Genomic DNA, 13,381 nt, shown 5'->3' on the forward strand with positions numbered 1-13,381 from the left:
GGACCACCTTAAAAACAAAAACAACAAAAACAACAAAAATCAAAATCCATTTCTCATCACGCATGTTACATGCAGGATACTGTATAAGTATTTACACATTCAGAGGAGAATTGTAAACCATACAGTGGGCATGACATTCCAACAATGTAAGTTATGACAAATATATCATAATTTCATTTAAAAAAATTGAAACACTTCATTGTTGGTTGACAGTAATCAAATGCTAACATACGCATCCACATATGTTCAAAAGAATTGATTTAATTATTGCTGATATTGATTCTATTAGCATATTTAGCTCGTTATCAATTAAAAATTTCTTATCAGGTTGTTAAAAACAAAAATATGGGACTTTATAATGTCACTCCCGCATCCAAACATTGTTACAGTACTATTTGATGCAATGGAGAACAAACTATCAATAACACCACAAAACAAAAAATAACTTCCAACCACAAAACACCTTAAATCTCTGTATTTAAGTTCCTGCTTTTCCTTATACCTGTTCCTTGATGTTCTGCAGCTCCTGCAATTCTCTCTGCACCAGAATATGCTCCTTCTCTCTGTGCAGCTTCAGCTCAACCCTTTCTCGTTCCAGCTCTTCCTGTAGACGCAGTTGCCGGAGTTTCTCCAGCTCGACACGCTCCCTTTCCATCTGCAGAAGCTGCTCCTGCTGACGATGTAACCTTTCAGCTTCAGTTTCACCATCTTTGTGTACAGCACCAGGTGGGGGGAATGGAGGTAGACCCCCTGCTACCGATAAACTGCTAGAAGAATCTGTATGGCCGACTGATGCGTAACAATGAGCAGTTGTTGCTTGAGTCTGTTGTTGTTGACTGTTCAAGTGCGCTTGGGACATGTTTAGCGGTTGATGCTGTGGGTCAGCTGATGTGACCTCTACAGATGAAGAGGTTACAATAGCACCTTTACCCAGGTAAACCGGTTCATCTTGGACTGTAGCTGTCATGGGAACAGATACTGGGGCACTCGTTGGTGCTAAGGTTGTTATTGCATTAGCAGTAGTGGCAGAGACCGATGTCGTCTGGAGAAGACCTGGTCCAGGGTAACGGATTGGAGCTTGTCCAGATAACGACGTTCTTGGCGTCATTGGCAATCTGGTGAGACTAGACAGGGGCACAGGCGTCATGTTGGGGGATGAGTAAGGTCTGTAAACCCCTCTTAGTAGTGGTCGAAGAACAGAAGCAGGCTGAGTTGTGATAGGTAAGGTAGAGGCAATGGGTGTCTGAATGGTGGAGTAGATCATTCCATCTGAGGAGCGAATGGCTGCAGGGTACATGGCTCTAAGACTGGCCTGTCTGGCATTTATGAGGTGAGTAAGTGCTTGGTTGTGGGATAATGGCTTCCCATCCAATCCAAAAAGCAGGTTTTGTCTCAAGCCAAGACCAGCTGATAACCTTGAGGTCGCCGGGCTGGTTCCTCTCCCCAGACTCCCAAACTGCATCAGGTCTGGGTTGCTTCCGTAGCGATCCATTGAATTGAGCGCAGCACACATTCGGCTGATCTCTCTGGCAGTTGTGGCGCTGTACTGAGCTAAGTTAGCTTCCTGGAAATTGGCAATGTCACGAGCAGAGTAGCCATAGTCAGAATTGATGTTGGACAAGGAATTGTATCGGCGTATAGGCAATGTTGGGGCAGGGAGTTCCGCTCCATGACGCAAATCTGTGTATGAGCCATACTGCATCCCAATATATCCCCCATAGCTGTGTTTTACAGCGTTTAGATCCATTGCGTGTTCTCCTTGGACTTGAAGTTGTTCTAGTTTAGAATGGTAGGATTGCAGCCCCGCCTCAGCCAGGTTTGTGTCAGACATTGAGGGTTGAAGCCGACCGGGATAAGGCAATGTGTGGGACTTGGGCCCTTCCACTGGATATTCACAATATCTTCCAGGTTGTCTCTCTTGATCAGAATCATAGGAAAAAGGTGGAGCGGAAGGAGGTCTTATACCTTCTTTCTCAGAAGCACCAACACAACTTCCACCAAAGGGAAGTCTGTATACAACATCGCAGCAAGCTGGTTGGTTGTCAGGTTTAATCTGGCCTCCTGACAGATCTGCTGCATCTTGTCCTTCCTCCACTTTTATAATCTGGGTCACAGCCCTGACCTGCTCTTGTCCCCCATCTATCTGTACTACCATACTATGTGGTGTTTTTCCACCTGTAATCATGCCAGGGGGGCTGGGCTTTCCTTTCAGCTCAATGGGTCCAGTGATATACATCTCCGGGTTGATGACTGGTGACACAGCACTGACAACAGCTGAGGCAGTGCTTGTCTGGCTGACCAGCAAGTCTTTTTTCAGCAAGGGTGAGACCTGGCCGGAAAAGTTGTACTTGGCTAAAACAGATGCCTGCTGCTGGTGTTGTTGCATATGGTGATGTTGCTGCAATTGCTGCTCAAGAAGCTCTTGTTGCATTTGCAACTTCTCTTGCTGTTTTTGGAGTTCCTTCTGTTGAATACTAAGGTCTTCAAGTTTTGCATCAATTTTTGGTATTGAAGGGTCCACTGGAGGTGATAGAGGGGGTTTGTTTTGGGAAAAACACACAGCTGAACCCATGCCCTGACCTAGATCAATTCTGTTTTGGTAGGGATCACCGTAGATCATTGGTTGTTTGGTCTGAGACATAAACATTGAAGCCGCCACAGTTACACTCACAGTGGTTGGTGTGATGGTCTCCTGGGTATTAAGGTTCATAATCAGAGGTTGTACAATTGTTGACTGTCTGCTCCCATCTGAGCCACCTTGGTATTTTCTGCTTTCAGTGGCTAGAGAGGTGAGATCCATTCCTTGATCAGTCATGATGATTGGAGCAGGTTTGGTGATTGTTCTGAGGTCCACAACGCTTCCACCTTGGATCATATGGCCCTGCTCCACCCTAGAAGTGCCTGGCACTGTCGATATGCGGCAGAGGGATATATTATCCATAGAAATGGAACCTCTTGTATAACTACCGGCTGTGGTAACCATACTTGTTCCAACATTTACCTTTTCTATTCTTTGTGTTCTGTAGAAGCTGTGTGTAGGTGAATGTTGGTAAGGTGGCGTATCTGGCGGGCTACCACATGGTGAATAAGAATCAAATGTAGATTGACGGCTAAATCGTGTGGGTGAAGACAGAGGGGATGTAGCCGTGTTGACGGTCATTGGACGAGCTGGACTGGCAGGTGGAGAGTATGGCACATCCTGGGACGACTGCTGCCGGTAGAGACGTGGGGAGACCGATCTATGTGAAGTTTGGGTTCCCTGAGCCATCACTGGAGATGTCGGCCCAGAACCCCCAGAGTCCATTCGTAGTGCTGAATTGAAAGTCTGTGTAGAGAACTCAGCTGTCGCCCTCCTGGAGGGGGAGCGGGTGGGGCTTTGTGGTGGTGGGGACGGTGAAAGGGGAGGGCTGGTGCTCCTGTAATAAGTTGTATACTTAGGGGAGCGTGGCTCACTGATTCGCTCATTAGAAGCTGTTGGGCTATCACGAACACCGCGAGTGTCCCCGACTCTTCTGGTGATAACCTCTCTTTGACTATAGGCTTGTGTAATCTCTGCAATTTTGCTGCATACACTTGAGACAGTAGCTGAAGATGTGGCAGGACTTGTGTGTCTGCTATACATAGATGACTGTGTGGATGTCATCGTGTTACTTGTACTTGTATGTGAAATTGTTACAGCATCTCTGGCATAAACTCCATAAGCTGCAATTGTAGTGGCAGCTACTGTTGGGGTTATTCCATTTTTCCCCGCTTGGGTTTTTAATCTGTCTTTGTGTCTGTCCTTTGAAGCAAAGTGTTGAGTTACTCTAACATCAGGGATGCGTCCTCCTGCTTCGGCAAAAGACACAGGAGAGGAGAGCTGGGTGGGGCTGGTTCCTGGAGTCAAAAGAGCATTGCTTTGCTCCAGTAGTTTTGCAAAGGCTGAACCTGTTTCAAGAAATTGCTTGTCTGGATAAGAGCTCTCAATCTCTACTTGCTCATCAGTAGCCTGCTGCATCTTTGTGATGTTCTGAGATGTTTGTCGAATCTCCTCATAGATATCACTTTCCATCTCAACTGTGTCATTGTCATAGCCTGTTTGATCTTGTTCATAGTCATACTCCTCATCATAACCTTCTCCATTCATGTCTTCTTCATAGTACTGACTGTGTCTTACTGGAGACTGTTGCTGTTTCTGTTGCTTTTGAAGCAGCTCTGCCTTCCTCATCATCTCTTCATAAACCTCCTCAGCACTCTTTAATGGCTTGGAAGTGGTTGATGGCGCAACTGTGGTTGTGATCGATGATTTCTCAATTGGTGAGTAAAGCGACATGAAGGTAGGAAGGTTGTACTCACTGCCTGACTTGTAAAGTTTGGACTCATAGCCCTCAGCTTCGGAATCGAGACTCTGAGGGGAGTATTCAGAGGCAGAGGAACGATGGAGTTCTTCCATTTCGGCAGCTTGTCTCAACTCCTCTGTTGGAGAAGCATCTTCGATAGGTGAAAGATTACTGGGTGGTGTCTTGGACCTTTCTCTCCGTCGTTGAGCCCTCAGCTCCTCTTTATCCCGCTTAGTCTTGCGTGCTGTGCTTCTGATTCTTTGTTGTTCAACCTCTCTCATCTTCTCCTGCTCTCTCAGGAGTTCCTCTTCCTCTCTCAGTTCATCTTCTTCGGAAGAGTCTTCAATTGTAGGAAGCAGAGGGCCATGAGAGCGATGCCGTGCTTTCCTCTGCTGCTTAGCCTCTTCCAACCTTTGTCTCCTGCTGGGGCTACTGTCACTGTCTTCTTCCATTGATGAGATGGATGTAGGAGACTGGCCCGAGCCGTAAGAGGATGCAGAGGTTGGTGGAAGAGTGGACGAGTAGTCACCTCGAGAGCGCTCCTCGGGAGAGCCGGTGAGGCTTTCCATCTCCAGTTCGGGTTCTCGATCAAGGCTCAAGTCATTTTCGTTACTGAGCTCAATGTCTCGGCTGTAGCTGTTTGTGTTATTGAGTTCAATGGTTTTAAAGCGCCTCAGACCACCTTGTGACGCCATCAGATCTTCCTCACCCTCTTCTACTGAGCTTTTGTAAACATCGGTGGAGCTTTTTGTTTCCTCCTCAAAACTGCTAGAGTGGTGCTGTAGGCGGCGCTTCTCTTTTGCTGTGTCAGATAGGGTGTGTTTGTGGTGGCTTTTCTTTCGCTCATACCCATATCCTTCATCTTCCTCATCTTCATCTTCCTCCATCTCTTCTTCCTCATCATTTCCTTCATCAGCACTCATCTCCATTATCTGCCTCCTCATGAACTCCTCATCGGTCATCTCGGTTGGCTCACCTTCCTTTTCCTTTTTCTTCTTTTCCTTCTTCTCCTCCTTCCCTTCTTTCCGTTTAGCCTCCCAGTCTCCTCCGTCTTCCTGTTCTTCCATTATGTCCTCAAGTTCTTCATCTGAGTCATATGCATCTGGTGGGATTGACAAAGAGCGTGGGCGATGCTTCCCTCTGTCATCCAAGTCTCTATCCCTGTGCTTCCTTCCTCTTCTGTCCGCTTTGTCTTCGGAAAGGCTCTTCTCTAGCAAAGGCCTCATGGAACTTTCCAGCTTCTTAATTTCTGAAGGGCTTGGCGGGGAGCCCCGCCCGATGATGCCCCTCTCACTCAATTTCATCTCTTCCTCTTGAATTAGTCCTGTGATTTCGCTGTGAGAGCTGGAGATGCCGTCAGAGGAGTAACCGGTATCACTGAGGCTCTGCGGGCTGCGTGACAAGTCATGTGTGCTGTTTTTTGTATCCTAAAGAGAGAAACAAAAAAAAAAGCCTTTAAGGTCTCAATGGGTGATACTTTGCATGCAGTATATGCCACCATCCAGCCGTTAATTTTCTGATTCGCTTTTCCTCACTAGAAAGTCTTAATGGATCTAATTCTAAAACTCATCTGCAAATACTTCATACTTTTCAAGAGTTTATAATTATATTAATCACAGAATCATCTCTGCATCATAAGGGCAATATTTACTGCCCATTCACTGACAAGGTGAGATTATTTTAAAATAATGAGAATAGCTAGCGTAAAAACATAATTTCTCAGGGAATCAAAAAACAAACGAACAAAAACGATCAAACAATAAATAAATCAATATATAAAAAGGGCATTCTTGTTGAGGGGTCAATGAAATTGAATCAACAAATAAGATTGCAGTGCTAAAAATGCAACATAAAAAAGTGAAAAGGTGAATCAGAATTCATCAGTGGCTGATTAATAACATGACAAATCAAAGAACTAACCTGGTATAATGAAATTCAAAATGACTGAAAGAATGCAAAATACAAAAAATAGGATGATGAAAATCTTCCAGGACTATCAACAACATGGTCTCAATCATGATTGCATATAATAAATCACATCTGTTTTCTTTATTTTTTTTTTTAGAATGTCCCATCACATGATAGTAAAATACTTGTGTTTAATGGGCACTGTTCATTGTTTCGAGAAAGGTCAAGATGTAAAAACCAAGTTTGCAATTGTTGACCTCTTTGCCAACAGAAGTTTCACACAGGAGTTGTGCACTAATCACCTATTTATTGTTAATTGTGTTGAAAAAAACTTCAACAGTGCACATAAAATAAGCTTTCACTTGACCTGTTTGCCAACACTAATGTGCCAATTCCTTGCATTTCAAAAGCTCACAGAGCTGCATTATTTCAGCCTTAGTAATTATGATGTTGCATATAAGTACATCAAACATATCTCTGCTGCAACGTTGGCTTCAGTCGAGTAAGAAAAAGCCTCACTCGCTCCCCATCCAAACGCTAATCCATGTCTGCCTTGCTGTGTTTGACAATGTCAGCATTTTGTTAGAAGGAAATCAATATTCTGCTTTATAAACAGCTGCAGACTGCAGCTGTTCCAACCTTCACTTTACACAAAGAGAAACGCCATCAAGAATAGTTAAGTACATATCAGAAAAATTGTTCGTGATTGTTTACACGACACATTTTGAAAATATTGGATTCCTTGACTGGTCGCAACATGAGTTGCAATGTTGTGTGAAAATATGTTTTTGATTACCTGTTCAGTGCAAAACAACTGCACTGCAACTTATCAGATGACTCATATTTGACAAGTGTACAAGTCCTGGAAAGAGAAGCAGTTTATGTGTATATGGTTTTCATACAATGGGAGTACCCCAATGTTTGGTCTGGTATACATACAGTGTATCTGTCATTACGTTTATGGGGTCCATTTGCACAGGAATCGTTATGAAGCGTAACTTTTAATGTATAACCTTTAACGCAAAGTTAAAAAAAAAAATTGAAAAAAATGTCTTCTAAGTAGGGCAATGTAATGTTAAGGCATCATCAAAGGCACTTTGGAATCTTTCTTAGTCCGAATAAATGGCTCTATCCTGAAGTCATCTCTTCACTTTGATTCAAAGTCACAAGAGATACATGTAGTTTTGAAGATGTTGGCACGTGTCAAGATAAAACTCAGGAATGAGAATGAGTAAGGATACACATGGATAAACTGTTACAATGCACTCCTCCCATTACTGTTACTTACGTCATAATGCCTTGACTTCTTAATTTCCTTGATTGGTGTGATTTGATCTCCTTTTTTGAGCGTGGTTTTGCTGTCTTTGGCAGTTTGGCTTTCAGGCTCCATTTTAGGTTTTTCGTCTGAGGTTTTTGTCTTCTTCTGGGTCTCTGTTGTTGGTCCAGTTGTTGTAGTTGGTATGGCGCTCTTGGTGTCTAGGTGCAGCTTGGTAGCATTTGGCCCAAACTGTTCACTACCTCCAGTTCCCGACTGTGGTTTTTGTGTCTGAGGCTGGGCTTGTTTGGACCCTTGCAGGTTGGTGGCTTTGTGGAGGGGGCTTTGTTGACTAGCTGGCGCCTGGTGACGTGGGGACCCCGAGGGTTGATGTTTTGGGGACGGGTGAGGAACAGGGAGAGGAGGTTCATCGAGACCTCCTCCAGACATCAGCCGCTGGGTTTGGCAGTTGAGACATAGCCACTCTTTCTTCTGCAAGACAGTCCAAATCATGACATATTTAGGAAACAACATCTGAATTCATTGACGTAATGTTTGATAAAATGCCTGTCAATGTTATAACATTAAAGTAGTATCTTCCACTGTTTTTCCTTGTGCTTTATATGCCATAACAGTTTTGGGCAGCGTGTTACGGAATGCTCGGGATCATAAAAATCATTTTGTGTGACATATTGGCCATTGCTTGGCAGTGTTTGCACAGGTATTCTTGGGATTGGCATCGCTTGGATGAAATATATATATTTTTTTGGTCTTTTGTTTGCAATTGTGTGCAATTGTATTTTTCTAAATAAATGGCAACAAGCACCCCCTACAAATTTTTAATGAATCATTTCTAATTTGTAAAAATGCAAATAGAATAACTTGAATTATATCAAATAAAACCAACAACTACAAATTTAGAGGCATTTGTAACGGACCAAGACCAATAAAAATATATTTTAGAGCCATATGGTAAAACTAACAGGATGTCTGCTATTTTGGCTTAAGATTACAATTGGGCACCATTTTGGCCTTTTATAAACCTGGGCGAAATATGCAGGTACCCCAACGTTGCCACGCTTGCCATGGCTTTTTATAGCAGTTGACAGCACTTGTTGATTGATAACACTGATAGCACTAATTGCTATATGTCCATGACGTTAATAACGTCAAGTCATTATATTGTTGATTTGAATTGCGATTGGTTCCATCTAAAAATCCAATTCTGCTCTGTTGTATTGCTTTGCTATGAGTTTATTTTAATGCTAAACAACTTCATTAGAACTCAGGAAGCTTTTCCCTTTGTCTTTCACTCTTGTGAGCATAATCACTCCTTTCATTCCATCCTCTCACACTCTGGTCTCCTCTTTTCTTTTGACAGAGTAGGAGCTATTTTTACCCCTGAATTGCATTGTTCTGCTCATCCTGACTGTTACTTTAGGCTGCACTCTCCTGCATTGTACACTTATATTTACTTGCACACACACATGTTCACACACGCACATATCTCATCAAAGCAAAATGGAACAGTCTGTTGAGCTGAATGATAACCAAGAAGTGAGCGATGACAAGCAGAAAGAGACTGGGGAAAAGAGGAAGAAGGATGGGGTAGCGGAGAAGGCCAAAGGGTGCAATGAGGGACTAGAAGAGGGACCCTCCCATCTGTGGACTTTTCTCAAGGTTTCTCATTTCCCATAGCTGGAGTTTTGAGTTTTTCCTTGCCCTCTTGGGAGTTTAAGATCTGGGGATGTTTGAGAATATCTTTCGTTCTTCACATGTGCTGAGTGTTGTTGTTAGTCACCTAAATGTTGAACAGAGGCTGTGATTTACCGAAGTCAAATTCCTTGTTTGGCACGCTCAAACATGGCGAATAAAAAACTCTTGAATCTTGAATCTTGAATCTTGAGAGTCGAGTGAGTGATAGCACACGTGCATGTGAGGCACACACACACATAAAATCACTGAACTCTTGCCTCAAAGGATGCGCCTCCCCGCTGAGGCTCAAGCAAGTGGAGGAAGAAACTAGAGCTGCAGCTAAAGTAGGCGTTGGGAAGCTACTGATTATTATGGTGCCAAAGGTGCTTCAAGACAGTTTGAACTATAATCAGGGCATCAAGGGGTGTAGGTAGGCGTGTTTGTGTGTGTTTGCTTTTTACAGGCTGAATTGACAAGAAAAGAGAATGTCAGTGCAGTAACCATGCTTTTTTTTTTTTTTACAATACCTTTCCGTGTCCAGTTTAACATCCTGTATGTGGCATAATGCACTACTTAAGGAAACCCAAACAAGTTTCATTACATATACTCGCCGGTCACAATTTTAGTTACACTTCTATATGCTCGGAAAGCAGGAAAAATACACTTATTTGCATATTGATAAGCATATTGTTAATATAATACCACTGACATGAGTCAAAACTGAGAACATATTTGTAAGGGCAGAACTCTTGTGAAGTCGCACATGTGCATGTAAGATTGAGACTGCTAAGTTATTTGTTACTGAATATGGACATGGGTAATCAATGAGTTGCTTTGCTGTACTGTAATGTTCATAATTGGAAGCCTGCGTGTTTAATCCTGTTGAAGTTGAGGTAAAAATGGAGCATGTCATGGACAGAAAAAAATGACTTGAGTGTGAATGAAGTAGTGTCGAGACCCCGACTTTTATAATAGCATCTTTCTGACTAAAATTTCAGCTCTTGGAGAAATCAAAAGCACAAGCTTGGGAGCTTTTAGCAATGTTTAAATGCTAATTTCTCACCCAAAAACACAAAATTCCTGCTCATTCCTCCTCTCTAAGCAGATGCCCCGCCTGATCCAAAGGAATGACCAGATAATCCCTTAGTGAGGTCACAATGTGAGGAGCTCCTCCTGTACCGTCCCTGCAGACTAAACACGCGTCTAGTTTCTCAGCGCAACTGTCCCTACAACTTGAGTTAACAAGCAGCTGTTCTGATTTTGGAGCATCAAATAAATTATTAAATGTTTCCACATACCCCTCTTTGCTCAAGTCATTGCTGTTTTTTTAGACGTCTTAAGTATATTTTGTCTACTTTGAGTCTACAGACAAATGTGAGTGAGTCCAGTGGAGGCCGGGTTTGAATGAACCAGGTGTCTCACTTCCAGGTTAGAAAAACAGCCACCAAAATAACTCATACTTCATAAGAAATTAGATTGCCATTGTATAAAAGGGAATATATATATAAAATGAACTTTGGGAAGATTAAAATAGCATGCTATTTTACCATGATACAGACCCTCTAAAAACGTGAACCTCCCCAAAATGAACCTCCCGGATGTGCTAGAAAATAGTAAAAAAAAATTAAGTCAGCGCCAAAAATATAGAGACACAGAAAGCCATTTCTGATGTAAATTTGCTGTTGACCATTGTATTTTCAACTAAAATGTAACAGCAACTTTACAAGATTCCTTGTAGCTGTTCTCCTGTCTTGAAATCAGTGCAGGTTTTTTTTCCTATTTATGCACAGGGTCACCCCCAAATGAGCTCTGTAGGGACAGCAACAGAAAAAAAGCTGACCAAATTGAAGTTCTTGCTTTGCCGTATACACCCTGCTAGGTATTAGAGTATTAGCCTTGGTGTAAGGCTGAGAGAGACGACAGCCTTTGAAGTGCTGAAGTGTGGACTTTGAAGAGCAGAAAGCATTATGGCTGCTGCTGCTGCTCCCCTCTGAGGCTAGGAAGTGATCAGACAGAAGAGAGGAGAGAGGCTGAAAAATCAAAATTAAGTTGTGATGCTGGCTGACAGAAGTGAAGGTGAAGAAATTGAGCTTCTTTTGTCAAACAAATGGAGAATTTAAAATTGTGAATCTTGGATGGGATGATGGCTTGTTGCACCTCCCTAATTCTGTCAAGACGAAATAGTTGGAAAGAAAAAGTGTGTATTACAACTACAATGCTCCACTTATTTCACACAATTTTGTGGACAGCTGGTATAAGTGCCTAAAAGAAGCTGTAAAATCTCAGTTAAAGTGGTCGATGCAGGAATGTATTTACTTTGTGAGTCACTCGTTTGATCAAGTAGCCTTTTGACAAACACAAAACAATATATGATGATTCATCTTCTTTTATTCCACATTCAAAAATGTCATTCCTCCGAGTGACATTCAATTTAATGTTAATTCACTATTGGGATGAAATATATCAAACTGCGCACTATATTTCACTCAAAGAGAAAAAAGAAAAACACATGTCTATACTTAACACCTTTTATTATGACATGATAAGAAATAAAATATTTATATATAATAAAATATTTCTCCCTTATTGGAGAACATCTGTGCTTTATTGGTGCTATTTCACTTTCTACAAATGTTGCTCCAATACTTGCAGATGAAGAGCTTGCTAGTGGAGAAAAGAAAGTTCACATAGCAGCCACTAAGGGATTGGAAAAGAGAATGAAGCGGTCAGACATCGGGGGTAAATTTCAGGTTGAATGGTGAAGGTAGAATATTGAGCGAGGAGCGCGAAGGAAGTATGAGCAGAGAAGACAGCATAGAAGATAAGCACATTTGTGAATTAGTGGTGAAAAAAGATGTGAACAGAAACAGTGAGAGAACAGAGAGGAGGCGGCGGAACAAAAATGAGCAGTGAATTAGTTCTGCTTCATGAAATTGGGCACTTTTAGCTGAGAAGCTGCTTTGGGGCTCTTTGTGAGAGTGTACATGCGTCTCTGTGTGTGTGCCTGTGTGTGGAAATACTGCATTATTTCTATTGAGCGAGGAAGGCTTTCTGTCTCATTGTGTCAAGCGTAATAATTGATAGGGGATTTTTGCAGGTTATTTCTTCCTCGCTCACAATTTTCTTTTGACAATATAATTCGATTTTTCAATCAATATCCTTGTTTGATTATCCTGTTGTCACTGTGTCTATATGTGCCCATGCCAGTGATTTTTATATCCATCAGACAAAGTCATCTGCCCTTCACAGCTTGACTCATGTCGCCAGTGTTTTGCTACTAGGTCTGAGCTCTCTCTTTCTCGCTCGCGCTCTTCTTTGTGCGAGCGTGTGTGTGTGCGTGGGTGCGTGTCTACTAACTGACACCCAACTCAGTGTGCTGATTCAGCCTCCACACATGTGCTCACTTTCTTTTTGCAACCACTGCAGCCAAACGACATCTGGGTCATTCTGCATTCACTATTCAGTGGTTTTATTAGCTTGTTTAGGGAAATTTGGTGGTATCCAGATGTTCAAGAAATGGGCTGGGCTCCTGTTTATTTTGTGTAACTCAAGTTGTAGTATAGTATAGTATAGTATAGTATAGTATAGTATAGTATAGTATAGTATAGTATAGTATAGTATAGTATAGTATAGTATAGTATAGTATAGTATAGTATAGTATAGTATAGTATGGTACGGTACGGTACGGTACGGCACGGCACGGTACGGCACGGTACGGCACGGCACGGCACGGCACGGCACGGCATACCATAGCATAGTATAACAGAGCATAAACTGTTCTCATATCGCTTCTGTCTTCACCCCTAAGAATGCTGAAGTTAAGGGTGCCTATAAATGAACTGGTAGGAAAAAAACTAATTATAATCATATGATTGACGAAAATGAACATAAATGATATATTATGTTTCAGGTAACATATATCGACTGAATCCAGTGGCTTTGGCAGCTCTTAGATTGAGCAAATATCATTACGCGGGCATTTCCTGAGGGCATTGCAGAAATATTTCCACTCGTATGTGAAAATGACAAAACCATTGCTCAGCCTTTTTTCATCAACCCAATGTAGAAAAGCTGCTAGTGAGATTTAGCTGCACCAAAAAAAACACACAAGGTAGTTACCCTGAGGCCGTGGACCGATACGTGGTCACATACGAGATTATTTATGGGTCGTGACAACACAACTGGGAAATGAGGTGTGTGGTCA

At 42.3% G+C, this 13,381-nt stretch overlaps 1 protein-coding gene across 5 annotated transcripts in view; it reads right to left on the bottom strand.

Annotated features, from left to right (window-relative positions):
• The window catches only part of bsna (bassoon presynaptic cytomatrix protein a), a 68,302-nt gene that overhangs the window by 18,320 nt on the left and 36,601 nt on the right, over window positions 1-13,381 (bottom strand). For all 5 annotated transcript variants that reach the window (XM_088364314.1, XM_088364328.1, XM_088364322.1 and 2 more), the window contains 2 exons: window positions 7,516-7,974; window positions 503-5,746 (listed from right to left, as the gene is read on the bottom strand). In XM_088364314.1, coding sequence (XP_088220440.1) covers window positions 503-5,746; window positions 7,516-7,974 — 5,703 coding nt within the window. The remainder of the gene's footprint in view (window positions 1-502; window positions 5,747-7,515; window positions 7,975-13,381) is intronic.

The sequence above is a fragment of the Syngnathus floridae genome, chromosome 2, assembly GCF_059516105.1.
Source record: "Syngnathus floridae isolate MCC-2025c chromosome 2, RoL_Sflo_1.0, whole genome shotgun sequence".
Lineage (NCBI taxonomy): Eukaryota > Metazoa > Chordata > Actinopteri > Syngnathiformes > Syngnathidae > Syngnathus > Syngnathus floridae.